Below are 27,622 nucleotides of genomic sequence, written 5' to 3' on the forward strand. Positions count from 1 at the left end.
ATATCATCCGTAGCTATTTTTTTGTTGTACAGAATCTGCACAAAATAAGGCAGTGCCTACATTCTCTCTCTCTCTCTCTCTATCTCTTTCTGTGTGTGTGTGTGTGTGTGTGTGTGTGTGTGTGTGTGTGTGTGTGTGTGTGTGTGTGTGTGTGCGCGCGCGCGCGCAAAGATTCTGCAGACAAAATATTTGCAGAGAGAGAGAGAGAGAGTGAGAGAGATTTTATAAACAAAGCTGAACTGCTGTAATGATTGTTTGAAATTATTGCCGACACAACTTAGAATATGAAGCCGGTGTGTTATGTCTGTTAATTGAGGTTAATTGAGTGTGTTCTTCTTCTTCTTCTGGCCAGTTTGCCTTCCGCAGGATAAAAAAAAAGAAAAAGAATTTCCTTAGAGAAACCTTGCCACAGTCATTTGAGATCGGATAACTGATCTTCTGTTGGAAAAAAGTTCCTTTTGAACTAGCTAGATTTCCCCGAATGGTTTAAAATTGGTAACTGTTTCCATTCAAGAAAAAAAAAAAGTAGGGGAGGGGAAGAAACTGCTGATTTGATTCTTTCAAAGACGAGTGAACGGTTCACTGACTCTGTCAGACGTATGGTAATTAATTTCAGTTGCCTCCGAATTATTATTACACGTGAATTCAGAATCTAGTAATAATACTCATTTGTGTTATTTTGTCAGTTCGATATTCAGTTTTTTTTTAAATTTTTTTTTTTTTTAGTTTAATAACGTTTCATGAATGTAGTCACTTTGCCGGATACAACAGAATTACTTAATGATATTTTGTATGCGGGATTTTTACTCAAATTTCCAACCTTTTGGTAATTTTTTTGATTCATAATGCTAGAACACTAAAAGAAAAACCAATATAAGTTTGATTCTAACAGAGGAAGTTTTTCTAGACATTTTCCGAATGAGTTGCTCTTTTATCACAGGCAAGTACGCGTTTTCCCCCTTCTGAAAACTCTGGTTTTAACCCCGCAAGTTAGAAAATCTACCGCTACGAAGTGGTAGCAGTTGTATGTATGCCGTATTCCAGTCCCGAAGTCTTCGAAATCATGAATAGTATGAGCTCAAGTATTGGTGACTAGTTAGGCTAAGAGTTCCGCCTCTCACTTTGGGGAATAAAAGACGTAATGTTATTTATTTGCTTTTTTTTTGTTTTATTTACTCTTTAAATGTGATTAAATAACCATAAAACTACTATTTCTATTTCGCATTTTCTGCATAATTTAAGTTTTTTTCTAAATTTTCGAATAAAACCATTATTGCAAGATGTAATGAATCTTCAAGGGTATGTTCAAAGAAATGATACTTCAAATTTCTATCCGAAATATCTCATTTATTTAAAGTAAGAGCTGATGCAAACGCAGATACCCACTTTGCATGTGTGTGTGTGTTTCAGAGAACGGGTCTTATGATTTTATCAAACCTGGCAATACCACTAATCTGACATCAGTATATCGGCAATGATATAGATTTATTTATATGATTGAATTCATGATTTAATAAGTTTCTATATATCAAATGAAACGCTTGCCATACACAAACGCATTCTTTACAATACAAAAACATCACTGTCAGAACATGGATTATTTACAAAGCTGAAATGGTCGCATATTTATTTCGATACGTACATTGCCCAGTAGATGGAACAATAGGCAATAAACCCGACAGGAAACAGAACTCTGCATACATAGTCGATGGCATCTCCCGTGATGATGAACTCGCTCTCATTTGAATCATTTTTTTCTTTAACTTTCGGCGATGGCTGGGATTCTGTCCACTTACCTGAATTATTACTTATTGTTTCGGGTTCCACCTTGGTGAAGTACAAAACAAATAATGTTTTGACATATATATATATATATATAATGTCAATTTTTAAATACTCATAAATATTATTTTGCATTTTAATCAAAATAAAATAATATCTATTATGTACGCCTCTGAATAAAAAAGTAGAATAATCAAAGAAAATGTGTTGAATAATTTGCAGTTCTGATTTTTTTTTTTTTTTACGTAGAAAATAATTATTACCAAATATGAATTAACATCATCTAAATCTACGTACTTTGTAGATTATATAACCATGGAAAAATCTAAAAACGTAATAAAAATTATAAGAAAACTGTTATTTGAAAACATTCACAAAATTAGAATAATTTTTAATGGTTCAAAATATTAGAATATTCCAAATTTTTCCGGTTGGTTTTGAAGAAAGCATAGAAATCGCGTATATTTCAGAGCTGCATTACTGACTACTGTGTGAGGAATTGTTTGCGCGTGATTTCAGTTAATCATTTGCTAAACATGAGTCGAACGAGTGACATATTAGAAGCTAAGAAGTTTCGTATGGTGTCTCTACACAAAGAAGGCCAAACTCAACAGTTTATACTAAGGAATTGAATGTTCTCAAGCAAGCATGTGTAGAGTATTGAGACAATATTCTAATAACCAGAATTTTTAACCTCTGTCATGGTATGGGCTTGCATGACCACAGAGGGTCCATGTAGGCTGTGTGTTGTGTACGAAAGAGTCAATTCCAAGGTGTACCAAGAAATTATTAAGCATTTTATGTTACCGGCATCAGAAGATTTATGTGATGATGATGATTTCCTTTTTCAGCAAGATTCAGCTTCTTGTCACACTTAAAGTCCACTAGCAGATGGCTCAAAGAAGGGCAAATTAACGTAATTCCTTGGCCGGCAACCTCACTAGATTTAAATCCCACTGAGAATTTGTGGGGAATTATGAAGAAACATATTCAAGAATTGCCCAAGCGATAATAATGAACTTGTTTCTAGTCTGCAGACCATATGGGCATGTTTTGATTAAAAAAAAAAAAAAAGACTGTGAACCGTTAGTAAATATATGCCCACATGGGGATGCAACAAAGTACTAATTATCATGTTGTTTCTCTTTGTGATTTTTGTGCAGTTATTTTCGCATTATTATAATATTTCGAACCACGTTAAAATTTATTCTAATTTTGTCAATGTTTTTAGAAATAACAGTTTTATTTAATTTATATTACAGTTTTATGTCTTTCCATGGCTATATAATCCACAAAATACGTATATTTAGATGAAGCTAATTCATATTTGTAATAATTATTTTTTACGCAATAAATTACAATTGCAAATCATTCACTACATTTTCTTTGATTATTCTTATTTTTTGATTCGGAGGTGTAAAATAATATCTAAACGATGATTACAGATAATAAACAGCAGAAAGAATAGTTAAACACGAAGAAATATGATAAAATGTTGATAGCAACTGACGACCTAACAGATAATGAATATAATAAAATGTTAGCGAGTTTACAAACGGACCGAAGTGTCAGTTACCAAAGTGCAGCGTTTTGGTTTTTCTACTATTTTTAATGTATTGCAAGAAAGATCCCAATAAACGAAGCAGAATGCTTTTCATGATGAACTGTGTTATTATTATTATTAATTATTATTTGCAGCGATATCACCATACTCCTCAAGCCCATTCAATGTCGATACACTCACCACCCCTTTGGAAATTCATTCTATTTTACCGCCTTTCCCTTGCAAAGCATGTACTCCTTTGTTTAAGCAATCTTATTTAAATTCCAAATATAACTTCTTGTTTTGCACCTCTTTACACAGTGAAACTGTTTCCTGCATCCATCTGGTAAGCTCTTCTTGATTTTTTAAAATCTCACTCGTATTACTTGTTTTCTCCCATATGCCAAGCTCTATAGATTACTTTTCCTTGATCTGTTTTCATAATCAATACTCTTGATGCTGTCTTGTTATTCGCCTCCGAAGTCTGTCTAACGTAATTCAAGTAACCAAAATGTGCATACGTCCAGGTGGGACCTGATCATTACTTTGCATAGCAACATTTGCTTCCTGATGGAAACTTGTCAATATACTTCTTATCATTACAACAATCCTCAGAGTTGCCCTTAACTACTTTGCTTATATGTCTTCTTAAACTTAATCGCCTGTCTACTTTTAAATCCATTATCTCCTTCAGCTCTTGAAATCCAGTTCCACTGGATTTCAAGAGCTGAAAGATTTTGAAGTCTTCAGTTATATGGTTTCCATTCCATGTGCAAACCATATAACTGAAGACTTCAAAATTATATCATCGGCCTTGATGTCAGCGTATTCAAATTTTCTTGAGAAGATATCACACCGGAGTAATTATTCACACGCCATCCTACCAAAAGTCGAGGCATCCTCCTTCCGATTGCAGGAAAATGGCTTTTTTTCAGGTGTTTCCAACCAAAGGGCATCATGATGCCACATGTGCTACGGAGCTCCCTGCAAGATAACTAAGCCTATAATACAACCAAGTAGGCTTAAAGTACAGACTGAGGGGGGGGGGGTAGACGGGTTGGATGAATCTTGAGAAAGATATTTTGTTGTCAGGCCTTAGAAATCTATGTTTGGAGATGCGAGCAAGTAACCCCTCAAGTGTTTCTGTGACATATAGAGAAAAACTTCGTGAAATGAATTTTCTCGAAATGATTGCATTCACAAGTTTTAATGATCATTGATCATACCTTTTTGTAGGTCACTCAGGTCTGACATTTTGCACACTGAGTGCGGCTTACAGGAGCTGCCATAACTAAAACTGCAGAAATTGTGCATGTATCACGAGCCACAGTATCGAAGATTATGACTAGATATGGAAACGGACAAGGCAATCCGAGGTTCGATCATATTTTCCGCCTTCAACATCACTGGCACTTAGGACATATTTTGCCTGAAGAAGGGTCCCAAATTCCATTGTCTTATGTACGTAACTTGTATCAGTCTATTCCACGTCGAATTCATAGTGTTCTAACAGCCCGAGGTGGGCCTACAGTTTATTAATAAAAAATTCTCCAAAAAAATTGTAGATGTTTCCTTATTTTGATAAGCCCTTGTATTTTGTTTATATCTCTAGGTGTCCCGTAACGTTTCATAAGACAACATAAGTCTCTACAACTTTGTATCGCATGAAATAACTGAATTTCTTCTTTTAAATTACGAACTATATTTAGAGCAACACATTTTCTCAACCGAAAAATCAGGATGTAGTCTCTGAGTTTGTTTTATACTTAATGGAAGTCAGTCATGATTGACTGTGGAAAGCAAGTGCGTGCGCACACACACAAACATCTGAACCATAGAACAGTGTTTCACAAGTTATGAATAAATAAATGTATTCAATACAACTTCTTCAAAACGTTTTATTTCGATCATCACATTGAAATGTGTAGTATGTTTTTAGCAGCCTAAAATGTGGCATGACAAATACACGGAGGAGGAGCCATGGGAAACGTATGACAGACCATCAGGTTGAACGTACCCAATATTAGGCTGTTAATTCAGTTGCGTGCGGTTCACAAGTTTTGCGAGTAGAAACGTGTTGACAATCAATTGAATGGTCGTCTCTCACAGACGCATAAAAAGCACGTAGAACACATGTACATAATAATGAGTAATTATGCGGATGTTTCGTGACTGATTCTTCTGTGATCCTATCTATATTGTGTATGCCCGTCTTTTGCGACTTATATTTATTTTAATTTGCAACATTGGGCTTCAATCTTTCAGTTACAACTTAGGAAAAAACGTTTGAGTCTGAGGGACATTTCCCCCCCCCCCTTAAATGTGACTTCCACCGACAAACGATATAATACATTGGTACCGCACATGCGCCAACAACCTTATCCATGAAGCTCACACGTTATTTTGATTGTATTAGTAGATGTGATAGCTACGTTTTTTGAAATGCGTTTGCGTTAAAGCGTAGAAAAAGCTCGCTATGGCAAATTATTACTACTTTCACAACTTTACAAGTGTCTCCGTCATATCTGACGAACCTAGATTCATATTATTTAAGATAAAGAAATTCGAGTAGAGTTCGAGATTGGAAGAGTTTTTTTTTTTTTTTTTCAATTTTCTAACACGAGCTTACCTTTATCTTGGTTTTACTTTCTGCCAACTTATTCTGTGCTCTGCTGACGAGAGTAATCACAACCGCATATTCTAAAAGACTGCAAAAGACAAATGTTATGCAACCCGCAAGCCAAACATTGAGGCCGACAATGTAAGACACTTTTGGAATGTATGTCTGGTACTGTTTAGTTATGATGGTCAGCAGACTGGTCACCCCGAGAGTTACTCGAGCAGGTACTGCCTTCGGAGGGATCCAAAACGTGAGCATGGACATCAGAACGATGAGTATAGATGGAATGTACACGTTAATCGTGTAATAGCCACCGCGCCGTTTGAAGATGATCGTTCCTCCAATACAAGGAATCCTCCAAGCGATACCTAAAGTAACAAAAATAAATTTAATAATATATAAATAAAATAAAAACAGTTACAGCTGTCATGATTATTATGGTTACTTGCAAAGGCTAAAGCAATTACGACATTATTACAGTACCAGATGACACACACACACACACACACACACACACACACACATATATACAATATAATTAGTACTTACGATCATCCTTACATGCGCTTGTAGTGAGATTCACGATGTCGAACTGTGGCAATATTGTCGTACTGTAGATCATCAAGCCATCTTCTCCTTGTATCCAACTGAGTTTCAGTTCGTCCACGGAATGGGCCACTGTTATACAGAATCACAAAATAATATAAATAAATAAATATAGCTATAAAATACTAGCCACGTATTTTAATAAGCAGTTTTCGAGATCTGGAGGAATTAATTCTTATTCTGCTTTCATTTTCAAACTAAACAAGTAGAGCTCATCCATAAAAAAATTATCTCTATTGTCCAAACATTTAAATCTCTTCTCCTCGTTATCACAAAATGACGCAAAGAATAAATTCCTCTCAACAATTAAGTAACGAATATGCAACCTTCGATTCACAATTTTTGTAAAAACTGAATAATATTATTTTAGTTTTGTAATATCAAATAAAATGTGAATTGGCGAGAGATTAGTCATCAATGGATCTAAATGCATTCTTCTGTACCACGTTAAGTATTCTTAGAGGGCTCTTATTGGCATAACTCCAAATGTAAAAACAGTATTCTACAATTAATATACGAGTTTGTGATCTGTACAGAGGTGGCGCTGCTCAGTTGTACAGCAACAGCTTGAGTGAAATGAAACGGAAGTTCTAATTTCTTGGATACTGTGGAGGGGGGGGAATAACATTGATGGGATAAAGTTTATTTTTATTTATTTTTTTCCTTTTTTTTTTGCAAGAAATAAGTAAGGATTAAGTTTTACTATCTTTTGAGTTGAAGTTGTTGTTATCGGTGGTGTTATTTGGGATTAACGCCAATAGTAGTAGGGGCACTTCTGACAAGATCAAGATAAGATAAGGAATCGTGACATGATTGGTTGTTCATTTGATGACTTCATTCTTTGTGTGACGTCATGAGTTTGGAATGTTTGGAATTTTTCTGGGGGGACAATCTGTGTGCGTGACGTCACGTTGTTTGTTTTCTTCGCGTATGGAATTATGGGTGATGGTAGCGATAAGGATTCGTGTCGTGATTGGTGGGACACTTCTGACAAGATCAAGATAAGATAAGGAATCGTGACGTGTATGTGTGTTATTTTCAGATGTAGATAAGTGACGTAATTGTTAGTTGTAAATAAGTGACGTTATTGTTTTGAATGGAAAAGGAAGATATTAGTGGATTACCATTCGTGTCGTGATTCGTGGGACACTGTAAACCAAATAGGGGTAGGGTGAATGGGGAAAGCAATGTCAGTGTCCTAAATGTGTGTTGTTATGAGTTGTAGATAAGTAAATGATTTGCATATGGAATTATGGGTGATAGATAGTGATAAGATAAAGTTTGGATATATTTGGAATTTCGGTGGGGGGCCCCCCTCATCTGTCAGGGACATCACATGATATGTTTGGTTCGCTTATGGCCTTGTGGGTATTACTTAGAGATAAAAATCGTGACGTTATTTGGTTGGAAATTTCTAGGGAACATATGTCTCTCTGTGATATCACATGGTGTTTTGGTTTGCCTATGGAATTGTGGGCGATATTTTTGAGATAAGATATCTTAGAATTTTCCCAGGGTGACACACATCCATCATTGTTGTCATGTTTTGTCTTTGGTTGTCTATAGATGGCTGTACTAATTTTCCAATAGTGTTTGGGGTATTTTCTTTCCTGTTAAAGGGTGGGAATTCTTACAGTAGAGTCGTAATGGCGGCAGTGATTAGGCTTTTCTGAATTATTTAATTATATGTTCGTGTCCCTCAAACACACATTTTTTTAAATAGCTCATACATATTTTATTCTATATTCATAATCTAAAGACTATGGGAATTCTTTCTAGAAATTCTAATGATAATTTAAATTACTCACAGTCTTTCCAGAATGGCTCTTCTAAATGCGAATATTCCAAAATAGTTATATTTTATATCCACAGCACAACACAAACGCTCACACAGAACAATATTTCTGTAAATTACCAGAAAATATAGTTGACTACATCGTTTAGATTTCCACCAGTTTGGTTCCATTCGTTTTCTTGGAGATGAGTCATTGATTTCCTGTCTTAGTTTTTGACCTCTATCACACTATGCAACTGTTTGTATTAATCACATCCTGTAATATATGAGTTGCAGTATTGTTCAAAAGGTATCGTTTTCCCATGATTTGATGTTTCTCAAATACTTACATATGACTAAGTGATTAGCATTCACATGATTGTTATGACACATATTCTAAAATTATTCATTCCTGATTAAGGATTTTATACACTTATTGTTTAAAGTAGTTGGCTTGTTTGTTTGTTTACATTTTGTGTAGTTAGGAAACTGGAATTTATTTCAAATGAATATTAGCTCTGTAATATATATTGTTGGATTCTGAATATATACAGATTGGAGTAATTATTATTTGCTTCAGAATCCAATATGATCTTCCATCACAAAGACTAGACTTGTAAATATTATTTAATGTAAACAACTTATTTTACAAATTAATATTCATATAACTACCTTTAATTTTATCTAATATTTAATTAATTATTCAAAGATATATGTATTAATAATGAAAAGACTGTATTAAATATTATTAAGCTATTTTATTTATTACTATGTTAATATTATAAGAACTTGTATTTGATAATTTAACTGCGCATTAATTGAAATGTAAATATTCTCTATTTATTCCTATTTGTAGAAGTTTAACGTTATGCAATAGCTCAATTTTATTATATTTTGTTTTGTTTTCATGGAGACGCATGTAAGTAAGAGAGTGCGAGTTTTGGAACACCATGTGAGGAGAAGGTTTATTGAAAAGAGTTTTAGAAAGAAATCACGAGAATAATTTAGGCGGGAAGAATGGATATAAAACGGGAAGAACGCTGAAAATATAGAGAGATTAGATTAATTAAGAGAGAGAGAAAGGAGAGGATTGGCATTAGGTTGGAATCGGAGCATTCGGCATTCGAGAATCACAGTGCGATAATAGCGAGTTGGCAAGTCACTCAAGCAGCTAAATAAAGTCTACTAGTAGAGAGGCGGTTAGCTAATAAGTTGTAGAATGACAATTATAGCTATGGAAGACAGCTGAGTGACTACTAAATAGACTAGCAATACTTGAGTTGAGATTTAATTTCAGGGCTGACCTGTCAAGGACACAGAATCTTGAAATAAAGCACAGAGTTACTAGAGTAGTAGAGGCTGTAAAGTTGAAGTTTACCGTTAGCTGTGTTTAGAATTATAGTGCCTAAAGAATTATTTGAATGCAGGAGGAATGAACAACTGTGCATATACAACCTCAAGAATTATTGTGTGTTGCCTTATTTCATGAGTGATCAGTAGTACTTTATGCAACAACATTTGTTTATGTCTACTGTGACCAATGATTAATTCAGTTATTGCTTAGAAGAATTTATTTAATGAGTGCCGTTTACTGTTTTAAGTATTTACAATTATAAAAAGTGTATATGTATAAGTAGATGAAGATAGAAGATTATCGGTAAGAACATTCCAACCATTAATATTCCTATACAGAGAGGTGTGTTAGTTTCATCCTAGAATTTCCTTATACTAACAGTAACTATTGCCAAAGTTAGCTAAAGTGTAAATTTAAAAGTGTTTGTTTGTGAAGAGGTATTACTGCAATTTTTGTCGTATTTGGAACTTAAGGAAATGTAAGAAGACTGTGTTATAGAGATGACAGATTTACAATGGTCTGAGTTTGTATGATGGAATTTATCAGAGAAGTTAAAGTATTTGTGATATCTTAATAACTGATTTGAATTTAAGTGTAAAATTTGTGATTGTAAAATTAAATATTTGTTTTTGTTAATCAAAGGATGTATTTTGCCTGAATCTCTTTTACTGCACCATTCATAAAATATTCGAAAAAAAGCAGGTAAATTAAGTAAGTTAAATATACTCGGCCACTATATATAATAACAACATATAAAGGAAAGGTAGATGAGAGTTGGTTTATCTTCAGTTCTTGAACTAATTCAGATATAAGGTGGCGCAGTCTTTAAATATAAATTTTCTTTATATTTGAATTAGAAATCAACTTACAACTTATCAATTAGTTAAGAACATCATAATAGTAATCATGTTGGATCCAAAATATAGATTGAGAAGAAGTAGGATCCAACAATATACTTTGTTAATTTCTATGTTACCTTTTATTTGACTGTAATATTATTAACAAATTGTATTTACTGAATCTAACATACAAAAATTAAATAAAGTGAAAAATACAGTATTTTTTTCTCTTATTCTTCTGATTTCACATTTGCACAGATGTTCATAGTGTATGATTTCCCACTGGTGCTTACGTATAATTCATGCGATTTTTCTCCATGTGACATTTCAAAACAAGTTGAACTATGGTTTTTTGCATAGTTCAATTATGTAAATCTCATTATCATTAGTCTCAATTGACTGTTATTCTCTCAGCCCAACATTTATTTCACAGTAGGGATATTTACATATATATTTTAACACAATTATTATATTAGATATTCTTTCCAATACAAATAAACAATTATTTATTCTTATTTCAAATAAAAATTAGCTCAGAAAGAAAGAAAGAAAAAATGTTTACCTTCAAATAAATATTTATGATCACAGCAAACAAGAAATTCATCTGATTTTTCAAAGTTTTGAAATTAATTCAAGCATTGTTTCCATCATTTGGTATCATTTAAATGAAGGACGGGTCTGGCTATTAAGTTCGTTAATGTTTTTTTTTATTTTCTCTTCCAATTATGAGTATTATTTGATATATGCATGTTGATTCACTTGATTTTATCTGCACACTATGATACCTTTTTTCTACAGTAACCTTTTTTAAGAGTTTTAGTAATATGTTGGTTTAAAACATCTAATGTCTCTCTGTAAAATAACCAAATTCTAACAGTATTGTGACTTTTCAGGTGAAATCTTCTTCACTAAAATTCTTATTATTAATTTAATACCCAATTATTCCTTTTGCTTCCAAGAGTTGACAGTTTCTTGAAATATTTGAGGGCTTGCATGAACAAATAAGACTTTTAATTCACCGAGTCAAAAAAAAAACAAAGTCTCTGGTTAGTTTGTGGCTGGCATGAAATTTCACATGGAAAAAAATGTTATGGTCTTACTTAAATTTGTATAACACATCAACGACACCCAATTTGTTCATTTAAATTTACCCATTTTATTTGAGTGAAATATCATTTACAAATTGTATTTACTGAATGTAACATACAGAAAATAAATAAAGTGAAAAATACAATGTATTATTTTCTTCCTTAATAGTCTTATTGTTAAATTTGCGCTGTTGTTCAAAGGTTCTTCCCATGCTTGTGGAATTGTCATCAACTGGTTTTTGACAATGTGACTCTCATCTGAAAGTTAATTTTCATTTGGTGATCTTTGGGAATTTATTACTGTAGTAAAATTAAGGGTTGCATATTTATTTTTTTGAAACCAATACATATATTTCTGAGCATTATTAAAAGCACAGAATCTTTCGTTATGTTTCCAAAAGCATTTTATATTTTCACGTTTTGGACATCCAATTTCATTTAAATGAAGAACAGGCCTTCCTATTAACCTTGTTAATGTTTTTGATTTTTCTCTTCCTTTGGCGAGTAATATTTGCATGTTGATTCTATCATTCAATTTCTTAGTTTGTCCAGCGATAGTGAAGCAATTTCCCACTTCAGCTGATGGTTATATTTTATTAACCAAGAATTCTATTTTTTAACTCTTTCACGTAATCCTTTCAAGCTACAAGGTGATTTTGTCAATGCATACCTTACAATAATTCCATCAGAAATACAAATTTCTTAGGAAATAAATTTGAAGTCTGATTCAAAAGAAATTGTACATCAATTATAGCAATGATAACCGAAAATTCGTATTTTTCACCCACTGTAGATTTTGCATATTCGTTTTCCTTCGTTCTTCTTCATACTTTACTTCATTTGGCACCACAAATAAATAGTTCTTTATTATAATTATTATTATTATTTCACTGATTATTAGCTCTGATCTTATATTTTATGTTAACATTCTGATACAAAATTCTGAACAATTAAAACTTTTCACAAAGAAAGTTTCAAAAAATTTTGTGGCTCACCCATTATTTTCACATTACCAAACACAAAACACCACAACACAATACAGCAGCAGCAGTGGATTACCTTAAGCCCAAAATCACTCGACTGTATGGTTTTTTCTTATAGTACTGTTTACCCTTACTATGCCCTACCATGACTGTTCCTTCAAAAATGAACCTTTTGCGCAGATGATTCATAGACTTTTTTTCACATGCTGTTGGATATACTATTGGTGTGTTTTTATCTTACTTTGTGTGGGAAAAGGTAAAATTTGTATATGTGTTATCTGGAGAGTACAAACATTTTTCTATACCTAACTTTAAGAGTTTAAGTCACGTTTTTGGGTTAATTATCTGCTGTCTCTCTCTGTAAAACAACCAAATTCTAACAGTTCGGATTTTCGATTATGTGAATGAATTGCTTTCAGATAACGCAAACAATGTCAATAGGTAGCATTAAACAATTTCTAAAATAATCAATTACATGGATATCAGTTTTCAACACTTTTTTTGTTTTTCCCCCGTTCCTGGCATTAATTTCAAAGTAGTGATTTTTTACAATAATTAAACAGAATTGCATTAAGGTATAAAGTTGTGGATTTAAATATCAATTTCTAATCAGAATAACTGAGTAAAAAATTCACTTTGGAAACACACAACAACAAAAGCACACATCTTTGTTCATTTAAGTTTACAAATACATATTTTATTTTGCTGAAATACTATTTACAAGTATATTCACAGAGAAAAATTCGAAACATGTAATTACCTAAAAATATTTCCCAATATTTAGTTTACACCCTTAACATTTTCCAAAGAGTTCAATGAATAAAATTTTTTACTCCTGTTTCTTGGTTACATTATATCAAAATAGCTGGTCACACAAAGGAGTTTTTAAATCAGATACACTGGTAACCACACTTCTATACATTTGATATTGTGTCAGTCTGGAAATGACACCATGCCTTCCTAAATATTCTGTGTATTCTTTTTTCAGCAAATATACACAAACAGTTTTCGTAAAATGTTTTTGTAAATGTCCCAAAATAAAGAAACTATTGAATTCGATTAAATCTTGAAAGTCTAATTTTACCATTGATGAATTTAAATGATAAGCAATAATTTTCCCTGTGATATGAATAGCTGGTAATTCAGTTGCCAAAAATAGTAAATGATTATCAATGTCATATCTCTCAGTTTCTTCACAACTAATAGAAACAAACTTTACTTGCATCAGTTCCTGTATCATCAAGTATTAGATCCCTACCTTGGCATTTCAGAATATAACACTCACTAAGGTCGATTTTGTAGTCAACTCTTCTTTGCAAGCAGCTGAGGATATCAGGACACTTCCTGCATAACTTTTCCCAAGTCCTGGATAAATACATCACAATGTACTTGTCTTCTAAAATAATAATCGGTTTCCATCCTTTTAGAGCTATGTGAAGAGTTTTGTCTCGTGCTATTTTCCTGAAGAAAGAAAATTTCAATGAATTTTGTGGCTCACCATTATTTTGCTTTACTTTCCTGGACACAAAACACCACAACACAATTCAATAGCGCACTGGATGAACGAATTGCCGTAACTGCAAAGACACTTGACTCGTTTGTTTTCCTTATAATACTGTTAACTTGACCCTTAACCCTGACCATTCCATCCAGAATGAAACTTTTGAGCAGATGATTCACGGACATGTTTCTACATGCTGTTGGATATAATGTTGATGTGAGATTATCTTACTTTGAGACATCATAGGGCAAATCTTATCTCTGTGGCTCGAAGGGTATTTTATATTATTTGTCCTTATTATGTTAAGTATTTTATCCTCAAAAAAGTGTTTTTGATGTTAGAACATGTGACTAGTTTTTGATGTTAGACCATCCAAACACTTTTGGACATATCTTACTCATATGTCCAAAATTATTGGGTTGGAAAAAAAATAGCATTAAGTGGTGGAAGTGAAAAGGTAGTCAAGAGGCTGACAGAGGTCTTCCCTGCAATGCTCCCCCCACCCCTTACCCCATCATACCCTGTTCGCCCCCCCTCCTCCAGAAGATGTCTGCTCAGGCTAGTGGAGATGAGTGACATTGGAGGAAAAAAAGGCATTTTTTCCCTCCAAAGTTATCAGTATCAGTTTGAAGTTACATCATTAAAAGATATCTGCAAATGAGGAGCTTGCTTATCTCCACTAGGCTGAGCAGATATTTTCTGGAGGAGAGAGAGGGGGATGAGGGGTTACACTATGGGGTAGGGAGCATTGCAGGGAAGCGTTTCTTTCTTTTTTTTCACTCTGCATTTATCAGTATCAGTTGGAGGTGACAGCACTAAAAGATATCCGAAAATGATGAACTCACTCATCACCACTAGCCTGAGCAGACATCTTCTGGAGGAGAGGTGGAGATTAGGGGGATGATGGTGTTAGGTGTGGGGTGGGGTGGGGGAGTATTGCAGGGAAGACCTCTGTCACCCTCTTGACTACGTTTTCACTTCCACCACCTAATGCTATTTTTCCCCATCCCAAGAATTTCGGACATATGAGTAAGAGAACTAGTCAAATGGTCTAACATCAAAAACACCTTTTGAGGATAAAATACTTAACATAATAAGGACAAATAATATAAAATGCCCTTCTAGCCACAGAGATAAGATTTGCCCTATGATGTCTCAAAGTAAGATAATCTCACATCAACATTATATCCAACAGCATGTAGAAACATCTCCATGAATCATCTGCTCAAAAGTTTCATTCTGGATGATTCCATCCAGGTCAGGGTTAAGGGTCAGGTTAACAGTACTATAAGGAAAACAAACTAGTCGTGTCTTTGCAGTTATGGCAGTTTGTTCATCCAATGTAGCTATCATATTGTGTTGTGGTGATTGGTATCCAGGAAAGTAAAGTAAAATAATGGGTGAACCATAAAAGTCATTGAAATTTTCTTTCTTCAGGAAAATGGCATGAGACAAATCTCTTCACATAGCTCTAAAAGGATGGAAACCGATTATTATTTTAGAAGACACGTACATTGTGATATATTTATCCAGGACTTGGGAAGGGTTATGCAGGAAGTGTCCTGATATCCTCGGCTGCTTGCAAAGAAGAGTTGACTACAAAATGGACCTCGGTGAGTGTTATATTCTGAAATGCCAAGATGGGGAACTAATACTTGATGATACAAAAACTGATGGAAGTAAAGTTTGTTTCTGTTAGTTGTGAAGAAACTGAGAGATTTTCACCAAAAATGTACGACATTGATAATCATTTACTATTTTTGGCAACTGAATTAACAGCTATTCGTATCATGGGGAAAATTATCACTTATCATTTAAATTCATCAATGGTAAAATTAGACTTTCAAGATTTAATCCAATTCGATAAAGTTTCTTTACTTTGGGACATTTACGAACATTTTACGAAAACTGTTTATGTATATTTGCTGACAAAAGAATACACAGAATGTTTAGGAAGGCATGGTGTCATTTCCAGACTGACACAATATCAAATGTATGGAAGTGTGGTTACCAGGGTATCTGATTTAAAAACTTACATGACCAGCTATTTTAATGTAATGTAACCAAGAAACAGTGAGTAACAAATATTTTATTCATTGAACTCTTTGGAAAATATTAAGAGTCTAAACTAAATATTGTGAAATATTTTTAAGTAATTACATGTTTCGAATTTTTCTCAGTGAATATACTTGTAAATAGTATTTTCAGCAAAATAAAATATGCATTTATGTACTTTTTTGTTGTTGTTTTTTTCCACAGTGAGTTTTTTAATCAGTTATTCTGATTAAAAATTGATATTTAAATCCACAACTTTATACCTTAATGCAATTCTGTTTAATTATTGTAAAAAATCACTACTGTGAAATTAATGCCAGGAACGGGGGAAAAACAAAAAAAGTGTTGAAAACTGATATCCATTTAATTGATTATTTTAGAAATTGTTTAATGCTACCTATTGACATTGTTTGAGTTATCTGAAAACAATTCGTTCACATAATCGAAAATCCGAACTGTTAGAATTTGGTTGTTTTACAGAGAGAGACAGCAGATAATTAACCCAAAAACGTGACTTAAACTCTTAAAGTTAGGTATAGAAAATTGTTTGTACTCTCCAGATAACACATATACAAATTTTACCTTTTCCGACACAAAGTAAGATAAAAACTCACCAGCTGTATATCAAACAGATGCGAAAACATGTCTTTGAATCATCTGTGCAAAAGGTTCATATTTGAAGGAACAGTCAGGGTAGGGCATAGTAAGGTTAACAGTAATATAAGAAAAACCATACATTCGAGTGACTTCAGGCTTAAGGTAATCATTCATCCAATGCAACTGCTGTATTGTGTTGTGGTATTTTGTGTTCAGTAATGTAAAAATAATGGGTGAGCCACAAAATTCTTTGAAACTTTCTTTGTGAAAAGTTCTAATTGTTCAAAATTTTGTATCAGAATGTTAACATAAAATATAAGATCAGAGCTAATAATCAGTGAAATAATAATAATAATTATAATAAAGAACTTTATTTGTGGTGCCAAATGAAGTAATGTAAGAAGAAGAATGAAGAAAAACGAATATGCAAAATCTACAGTGGGTGAAAAATACGAATTTTCGGTTATCATTGCTATAATTGATGTACAATTTCTTTTGAATAAGACTTCAAGTTTATTTCCTAAAGAAATTTGTATTTCTGATGGAATTATTGTAAGATATGCATTGACAAAATCACCTTGTAGTTGGAAAGAATTACCTGAAAGAATAATTCTTTCAGGTAATTTTTTAAACAGAATTCTTGGTTAATAAAATATAACCATCAGCTGAAGTGGGAAATTGGTTCACAATCTCCGGACAAACTAAGAAATTGGATGATAGAATCAACATGCAAATAACAAATATTATTCGCCAAAGGAAGAGAAAAATCAAAAACATTAACGACGTTAATAGGGAGACCTGTTCTTGATTTAAATGAAATTGGATGTCCAAAAATGTGAAAACATAACATATACTTTTAAATGCTTTTGGAAACATAATGAAAGATTGTGTGCTTTAAATAATGCTCAGAAATATATGTATCGGTTTCAAAAAAAATAAATATGCAACCCTTAATTTTACTACAGTAATAAATTCCCAATGGTCACCAAATGAAAATTAACTTTCAGATGAAAGTCACATTGTCAAAACCCACATGATGGCAATTCCACAGGCATGGGAAGAACTTTTGAACAACAGTGTAAATTTAACAATAAGAATATTAAGGAACAAAAAAATAGATTGTGTTTTTTTTACTTTATTTATTTTCTGTATTTTACATTCAGTAAATACAATTTCTAAATAATATTTTACTCAAATAAAATGTGTAAATTTAAATAAACAAATCGGGTGTCGTTGATGTGTTATAGAAATTTAAGGTAAAAAACCATAACATTTTTTTACTCCTTGTGAAATTTCATGCCACAAACTAACCAGAGACTTTTTTTTTGACGCAGTGAATTAAAACTCTTATTTGTTCATGAAGCCCTCAAATATTTCAAGAAACTGTCAACTCTTGGAAGCAAAAGGAATAATCGGGTATTAAATTAATAGCCAGAATTTAATGGAGAAGATTTCACCTGAAAAGTCACAATACTGTTAGAATTGGGTTCTTTTACAGAGAGACATTAGATATTTTAAACCAACACGTTACTAAAACTCTTAAAAAGATTGCTGTAGAAAAAAGGTATCATAGTGTGCAGATAAAATCAAGTGAATCGACATGTATATATCAAATAATACTCGTAATTGGAAGAGAAAATAAAAAAACATTAACGAACTTAATAGCCAGACCCGTTCTTCATTTAAATGATACCAAATGATTAAAAGAATATCTGCATTAATTTCAAAACTTTGAAAAATCTGATGAATTTCTTGTTTGCTGTGGTCATAAATATTTATTTGAGGGGTAAACATTTTTTTTCTTTCTTTCTTTCTGAGCTAATTTTCATTTGAAATAAGAATAAATAATTGTTTATTTGTATTGGAAAGAATATCTAATATAATAATTGTGTTAAAATATATGTGTAAATATGCCTACTGTGAAATAAATGTCGGGCTGAGAGGACAACAGTCAGTTGGCACTAATGATAATGAGTTCTACATAATTGAGCTATGCAAAAAATATAGTTCAACTTGTTTGGAAATGGCACATGGAGAAAAATCACATGAATTATATGTAAGCACCAGTGGGAAATCATACACTATGAACATCAGCGCAAATGTGAAATCAGGAGAATAAGAGAAAAAAAATACCATTTTTCACTTTATTTAATTTCTGTATGTTAGATTGAGTAAATTCAATTTGTTAATAATATTACACTCAAATGTAAGGTAACATAGAAATTAACATAGTATACATATTACAGAGTTAATATTCATTTGAAATAAATACCAGTTTCCTAGCTACAAAAAATGTAAACATACAAACAAGCCAACTACAGGGTGTCCCAAAATTCATCAAGAAGTAATTTTGATAGAAAACACAGGTTTTTAATTAAAAATTTTAATTTCTTATTGATTCATAAAGTATACAGTATAGGGTTATGCATGGAATAGCATATCAGGTAAATGGCCTCCATGGCTTTGCTGGCATATACGAACTCCTTTGTCGAAATTTTCCATTGACCGTTTTGTATAAATGTGGCTGAATTTCGTTGATACAGTGATCAGTTTCCTCCTTCAAGGCGTGGGTGGTCGTGGGCTTGTTGGTATAAACCTCAGACTTCGAAATACCCCAAAGAAAAAAGTCCAACGATGTTAAGTCACATGATCTGGGCGGCCAATTCTGATCACCAAAACGGGAAATTACACGACCAGGAAATGACTCATGCAGTAATTCAGTTGTTTCTCGGTCTGTATATCATGTGACACCGTCTTGTTGAAACCACATGTCATCCACATACATATCTTGCAATTTAGGCACAAAAAACTGGATTATCATGTCGCGATAGCGAGCACCATTAACTGTTATTGCCTTACCAGCCTCATTTCCGTAGAAAAATGGACCGATGATGATGCCTCCAGCTCAAAATCTGCACCAAACAGTGACACGTTGTGGATGCATTTGCTTCCCAACAATCACTCATGGATTTTCTGAACCCCAAATATGACAATTTTGTCGATTAATGAAGCTATCAAGATGAAAATGAGCCTTATCGCTGAAGATGATTTTGTTCCAAAAATAAGCATCCACTTGTTGTTCCATAATCCATTCAACGAACTCTCTTCTCTGTGTGTGGTCATTTTTAATAACCCTGAACTGTCAGCTGTCATGCTGTCTTTTTTCTTGTTGGCAACACTTTACCGCACAAATGGCGTTAAGTTTAAATCTTGTGTGAAGTTTGGGACACTCTGTACTTGAAAACAATCAGTGTATAAAATTCTTAATCGGGAATGAATAATTTTAGAATATGTGTCATGACAATCATGTGAATGCTAATCACTTAGTCATATGTAAGTATTTGAGAAACATCAAACCGTGGGAAAATACCTTTTGAACAATACCGCAACTCATATATTACAGGATGTGATTAATACAAACAGTTGCATAGTGTGATAGAGGTCAAAAACTAAGACAGGAAATTAATGTCTCATCTCCAAGAAAACGAATGGAACCAAACCGGTGGAAATCTAAACAATGTAGTCAACTATATTTTCTGGTTATTTACAGAAATAACCAGAAAATATTGTTGACTACATCGTTTAGATTTGAGTTCTTTTGTTGTTTTCTTTTAGAATATGAATATAGAATAAAATATGTATGAGCTATGGGGGGGGGGAAAGTGGTGAAATATTCGCATTCTTAAGAGCCATTCTGGAAGGACTGTAAGTAATTTAAATTATGATTAGCATTTCTAGAAAGAATTCCTATAGTCTTTAGAATATGAATATAGAATGTATGAGCTATGGGAAAAAAAGTGTCTGTTTGAGGGACACCAGCATATAATTAAATTATTTGAAAAGCCGAAACGCTCCCGCTACCAGACTCTACTATACTCTAAGAATTCCCATAGTCTTTAGAATATGAATATAGAATAAAATATGTATGAGCTATGTCAAAAAAAAAATTAATAAAAGTGTGTGTTTGAGGGACACCAACATATAATTAAATTATTCAGAAAAGCCTATCCATTGTCGCCATCACGATTCTACTCTAAGAATTCCCACCCTTTAACAGCAAAGAAATACCCCAAATTGTATTGGAAAATTAGTACAGCCATCTATAGATAACAAAGACAAAAGATGACGACAATGAGGGACGTGTGTGTCGCCGTGGGAAAATTCCTAGATATCTTATCTCAAAAATATCGCCCAAAATTCCATAGGCAAATCAAAACACCATGTGATATCACAGAGAGACATATGTTCCCCAGAAATTTCCAACTGCATAACGTCACGATTCTTATTTCTAATATCACCCGCAATGCTAACGAACCAAACACACCATGTGATGTCCTTGACAGATGAGGGAACCCAGCGAAATTCCAAACATTATCTTATCACTATCCATCACCCATAAAGCCATGCACAAACCATTTACTTACTTATCTACAACTCATAACAACACACCTCCAGGACACTGACGTCGCTTACCCCCATTCACCTTACCCCTATTTGGTTCATAGTGTCCCACCAATCACGACACGAATGCTTATCCGCTAATATCTTCCTTTTCCGTTCAAAACTTATCTTCATCTGAAAATAACACATACACGTCCCGAATCCTTATCTTATCTTGATCTTGTCAGAAGTGCAAGGTATGATAGATACTGTGTGAATGTTGAATAGTTGTTCTTGACATGATGTTAGGGCCTCCCTCATCGAGGGAGGCCCTAACAAAGCCCGGGAAACTCCAAGGAGTCGACAGACTCCTTGGAGTTTCCCGGAACAATAATAATGATAATAATAATAATAATAATAAAAAGTGTCCCACCAATCACGACACGAATCATTATCCACTAATATATCTCCCTTTTCCATTCAAAACAATAACATCACTTATTTACAACTTAGAAATGACGTCACTTATCTACATCTGATAATAACAAACATTCACGACACGAATCCTTATCGCTACCATCACCCATAATTCCTTACGCGAACAAAACAAACAACGTGACGTCACACACACACAGATTGTCCCCCCAGAAAAATTCCAAACATTCCAAACTCATGACGTCACACGAAGAATGACGTCATCAAATGAACAACCAATCACGTCACGATACCTTATCTTATCTAAACGTGTCAGAAGTGCCCCTACTATTACTAAGGTCCCGAGACTAGCATATTATGTTAATTGTGTTCTCTACAGTCTGCGTATTTTGTTGACGAAAAACTACTTTACAAAGGAAAAATCCTGCTACCGCCATATGAAACATACAAACTGGCCTTTAGGGGGAATAGGCCTTATAAATAAAGGTTCTTCATATGCTACACCGGATTCGGACTCATGTTTTTCAAACAGAAGAGCATCTTCAATACTGACTAGCATTGAAATTAACAGAAGATTGTCAGAGCACTACTCGAGATTTGAATTTTCTGTTATAGAAGCGTATATATTCTAAACATTTTGTTGGTTTGTGTATAACGAAATTTATCTAATGAGAGTAGAGTGCAACGTGAGGTCATCAACTATGGATTGGAGCTGTAGTCAAATGGAGAAGGTCATCGATATACCAAAGAAGAAGAAGCGAGAGAGAGAGAGAGAGAGAGAGAGAGAGAGAAGGAGACTAGGTGAAAAAAAAATGGAGCCCTGGTAACCCCTCCAGCATTATTTGTCAAGTTTGAGGTTAAAGATGCACTCACTACAGTGCATCACTCACAATAGTGAGAGAATCTTTAACCATTTATAAAATGCACATTGCGTATCGCATTCCATTATCGTTGTCGTATTGTTATCCGAAAGCTGGTAACCCATTTGCAGAAGGCGAAGCAAAGAACTTATGATGGTAATACTTAATAGGCCGTGCTAAACCAGATCAGATGTCTTTAGAGATATCAAGACTAATGACTGCAGATCGTCTCCAAACTTTTCATTGACAATTGTCCAAAGTGGATGAAATAAGAAGGAAAATCATCAACCTTTGATGGACAGCGGAGGAATTCATGCTGGTGATCGTTTATTGCTTGAGAGAGGTTTCAAAGTTGTATTGAATTTGAAGATTTTTTTTTTCATTGCTTTAGAAAGAATTGAAGGGATCGTAATTTGATGGCCGAGAGTTGTTTCGGAATGGCTTCTGCCCTTCTCACGCTGCATGATAGACACCGCTAGAATAAGAGAGAATAAAAGGCAACATAGAACACGAGTCAACCTTGGATTACAAGCATTGGAAACAATTGGAGAAATGTAATCATCATCGATTTACTTTAATTGTAAGTAAAGTAAAGCCGATGTTGATTGCTCGAAACACCTAGCATGCCACTGACGATAATTGCTTCTCGTGTATACTATCGGTCTTTACACTTTCTATTTGTTTTTAATATATATTTTCCTTTTCACATTTATTCCATAATTTCAAATTTAACTGGTTATTAATTTAATAAACCAAAAGGCTATTTTACCGGCGAACATGTTAATAGAAAGGGGGATGGCAAAATTTAACACGTTCGCCGGTAAAATAGCCATTTGGTACACCACTTCGGCAATTCGATAGTAGAGGTATGTAAGTTCTTGTTCACTTAAAACCTTGATATTCCAGGTCTACCTACTCACTGATGAGACCTCAGAAAAAAAGTTGAAACCGGTCTGGGTAGTGACCTCTTCTCATAATGTAAAACAATATATATATATATATATATATATATCATTTATACTTGGGCCTGCCGATAGTTTTTTTTTTTTCGGCATGAAACTCTATGGATTACGATGGCTTTCGATCCGAGTTTCTTACCCAGCTATTAAAAACAAAAAGGGATTTTCCATCCCCCCCCCCTTTCTATTAACTGGTTATGTTCTCATTTCTTATTATTCCATGATTAGGAATTATTTTTCTATCCCATCATAAATATTTTGGTTTTGCATTTATATTTCATTTAACATTAATTTTCGTCCCAGTCATGATTTAGTACTAAAAAAACTCCCAGAAATTAGTTAGAAATTTAAAATTATCATCATTCCTTTTGAAGAACGGCTGTGAAATAGAACCTCCCCACACATTTCCAATCCACAAGGTTAATAAATCTATTAATTAATAATTCATTTTGGAATGTAAATTCATATCGAGACATATTTAAATAATGATACTGCTCTATATAAAATACGTATTTTTGATACGACGTAAGAACTTGAGTGAAAGCGAGTTATCCACTCTCTCATCAGAGATGACAGTTTTTCCCTTTTGAACCAGTCAAATGGAGATCATCGATATACAGTTAATTAACAGTGAGGCTGTTTTGTCAGCGCAATTACAGAATGACATTGCGAATTTAAGGTAGCGTGAGAATAATTTTCTTACATGTGGTAACTGCACCGAGCAATTTGAATATGAATATATCTTAATATATTACATTATAATTTTGAAGAGAAAATAAAGAATAATTTATACTTAAAATTTTGCTTTACAACAACATTTAAACATGCGTGAAAAATCTTCTCTAAGACTGAAGTTTGTTTCTTTCGGTTACTTACAGCTTTCCACAGTCAGATCACACTCCTGCATGTCATGTGGAAAATTCTGAAGTTTAAGGTCGCAACTGCTACTGATAGACAACCTGTAAGAAGTTAAAAAAAAATAACAAAAACGTGAAGAAAATATATTTTTGTGAATATATTTAATATACATGGAAAAAAGAGAAATTGGTAGAAGATATTGGACCCTTTATTGCTAAATAGCACCGTCATGTATAGGTAATTATATAAGGATTTTCTGTTATATCTTATTGCATTAAATTTTAAATAATTTAAGGGAAATTTTTGAGGGAAAGATCCCTTAAATTTTGAAACGAGAGATAAACTCGAAATGACTTGTGTACAAGTAACCATGGGGAGTAAACAGTTTTATTTTTATTTATTTTAAGTTTGGGAGATATCGGGTTCCATTGATACCTTGTGTGGAAAAACGTCCACTATTTCTTTGCAGTATATGAACCACCCACTCACCCGCTAAATAGTATCAAAATCTGCATTTTGATTATTCAAGAAATCAGTCGGGCAGCAACTGCATTAATATTTAATAATAATTAAACTAATATTTGAAAATAAATTCCTAAATGGGGGAACAACGAAATTTAGAACAAGTCTCAAAACACCTTAACTGTCTCTGATTGCCTGCTTGGGTTTAAGACTTACCTGCAACCAAAACGCACTTTCTTTTCTCTAGTAAGCCACATAAACATGATAGGGTCAATGAACTCCCTCACTTTACTTTTGATGACGTTTTTTAAGTGCACTCTGGGCCTCCAGAAGTCTTGGAACCAATGAGGATTGATTTCTATTTGACTACTTTTGAGTCTACTCGGATAGTTCAGTCTGTAATCTATCCAGCTCAGTATAAATACCACATCGAAAGACAGCATCTGGAAGGGGAAAAAAGTGATTATTCACTTGAAGATTGCTTCACAGTATCAGGTCCATATAGTTGATAAATAAATCTCCAGAGAGGTATTAGTATTATATACGGGTATCTCCATGGAGTCATAAACAAGAAAGAGTTCTTATAAAACAAGTCCGGAGGAAGGACTTCTTCCCCTTCAATAAATCAGAACAAAATCATATTGAGAATTTGAAATTCATTTATAATATTGTGAATTTTCAGTTAAATGACGAAACCTATGTAATATGCTTTTTTGAGTTACGATGTATTTTAATACATTTGATTTAATTACCTGTGAATCATTCTTGAAAAAAACAAATTAAAGTATAGATCTGCACTGCATAAACTGTGTCTAATCAAATTTTACGCTGTTTTCAAAAACGTAAATATAAGAGGTTTCTGATTATTAAGTATAAGGCTTTCATAGTTCAGTGGCAACCACTCTACCTCATCTATTGTCTGTTGACTCCATTTGTGGTTGTTCATCATCTAAGCTGATCAATGCTGATGAAGTGGCTTTTCTTCTTCATTCATTCCCCTACCTCCATTCTTTTGAATAGGCTTTATCATCTATCGTAACCCGAAGTTTATAACCTTTAGATCTTCAAAAAAGAATGCCAATAGATGCCTTGGCTTTCTGAATGCCACTCCCATTCGATACTAAATACGTCTAAAAGTAGAGCAAATACAACAGCTGTTGCATTTGCTTTGCATACAAGCGTTTACTCCGTTACGTAAACCATGCTAAGCGGGGGAGGGAGTAAAGATAAATTAAAATACTTGCCATTTCGGATTCATCAACACTACGAAGGCTTTGAATTTTGATCTGTACGTAGACATCTGCTGGTTTTCCTACAAATGAAAGAAAAATCTTGTTTTATTCTGAATTCATGACTATTTCTAATAGTCCACGTGAACATTGCTGGTCCAAAACACACACACACACACACACACACACACACACACACACACACACACACACACACACACACACACACACACACACACACACACACACACACACACACAATTTATTGGCCTCAGAGTCAATTAATCGTATTCATCCATTAAATCAAGCATTTAGTTGGTAAGATAGCTTTATTGCTAGCCAACCAGAAAGAAAAATTAAAGCCAACAAAAACATTTGACGTGTAATAAACTTGCCTTTTGTTAAAATCGGACAACACTGTTGCTAGTTTTTAACAAAAGTACCTCACTTAAATAGACTACCGAAACTTTGTTCCAGATCATGATAGTTCTCGTTTTCGCAACAGTATCGAAAATAGACATTCCCAACCGCGCGGTTAGCCTAGTGGCTTTGCGCTTCGCAACCATATGCCTGGGGAAGGAGTGTCCCAGGTTCGATTCCCGTTGTAGACGTGAGGAATTTGAGGATCTTCCTCAGGCATAGCCAAGTTAGCCGGTCTTGGGCGTGGTCAGTAGGGTTTTTTCCGCCAGTTTATCTGGCGTTTTCATCCCGCAAACAGGCAAACCGGCCCCGTGAACATACACCTCTACAGTCAAAAATATATCCCCCTCCCCAGCGGCAGACCAGGCGACGGGTCAGTTGGGAGTAGTACTAACAAGTATTCGCATCTAAGTAACACGCGGACCCTGCATAGGAAGCGGGAATAACGCGAAGAAGAAGAAGAAGATCGAAAATAGACATTCCCCCCTTCTGCACAGTGTCAATGTGTATGTAAACAATCATGTAAACTTGCTGTCGGGTTGTCCATTTGTTGGGTGGGTATGCTCGGAGCAGTCATTTCTGTTGTGAAGCCCCATCTCGATACAAGAACTGATTCTACTTTTTTTCTCTCGTTATAATTCCTTTTTTAGTGTGTGTGGGGGAATCCATTTGAAATAAACTTCTTTCCCCTTTTTTTCGCTACTTTTTAGAAATTCCTTCCTGGTTTGAAAATGTTTAATGAACTTTGGTATTTAAACTAATATTTGTCAGTCGTTTCATTTGAATCAGTTTATCAAACTGTCTACACTGCATAAGTCAAAAATCGTTCAAGGTTCAACTCCATGTTTCGTGGCCATGCATGCCAAGCAGTCATATTGTAGCATTGCGATATACAATATCCTTTCCATGTTTATATGGATTACCTCGACTGAGGTTAGTTGGTATCTGGTAATGCATGCAGTCTGTTCGTAATCAGATCACGGGACAGTCATTGAAGTATCGTTTGGTTTCAATTTTACCTCTAGGCACACACTATCCATAACGAATAGTGGATCGCCCGTAGAGCTGTCGTCTTCTTTTTTAATGCTTTTTATACCTCGAATTTTAGAGCCTTTCACAGTTTATTTCATTAGGTTACAAATTTCTCTAGTTAAAAGGCTTGCAGAAATCTGTATGGAGATTGTGCCACGCGTACCAGTGTACATACGGTTGAGTTATTTTAATATCGAACTGTGACATGCTTGGTTTCTTCATTTGTTTGTAAATCGTAGAACGTG

The 27,622-nt window shown here is 33.9% G+C and overlaps 1 protein-coding gene across 1 annotated transcript in view; it reads right to left on the reverse strand.

Annotated features, from left to right (window-relative positions):
* Positions 1 to 27,622, reverse strand: part of LOC150101751 (glycine receptor subunit alpha-4-like) — a 47,958-nt gene that overhangs the window by 12,052 nt on the left and 8,284 nt on the right. The window contains exons 3-8 of the mRNA XM_090399903.1: positions 25,941 to 26,008; positions 24,913 to 25,139; positions 24,253 to 24,335; positions 6,495 to 6,623; positions 5,955 to 6,313; positions 3,871 to 4,052 (exon numbers count right to left, since the gene is read on the reverse strand). Coding sequence (XP_090256029.1) covers positions 3,871 to 4,052; positions 5,955 to 6,313; positions 6,495 to 6,623; positions 24,253 to 24,335; positions 24,913 to 25,139; positions 25,941 to 26,008 — 1,048 coding nt within the window. The remainder of the gene's footprint in view (positions 1 to 3,870; positions 4,053 to 5,954; positions 6,314 to 6,494; positions 6,624 to 24,252; positions 24,336 to 24,912; positions 25,140 to 25,940; positions 26,009 to 27,622) is intronic.

Source organism: Typopeltis vanoorti, chromosome 11 (assembly GCF_054136105.1).
Source record: "Typopeltis vanoorti isolate ZY-2024b chromosome 11, IOZ_Tvanoo_1.0, whole genome shotgun sequence".
In the NCBI taxonomy this organism is placed as follows: Eukaryota; Metazoa; Arthropoda; class Arachnida; order Uropygi; family Thelyphonidae; genus Typopeltis; species Typopeltis vanoorti.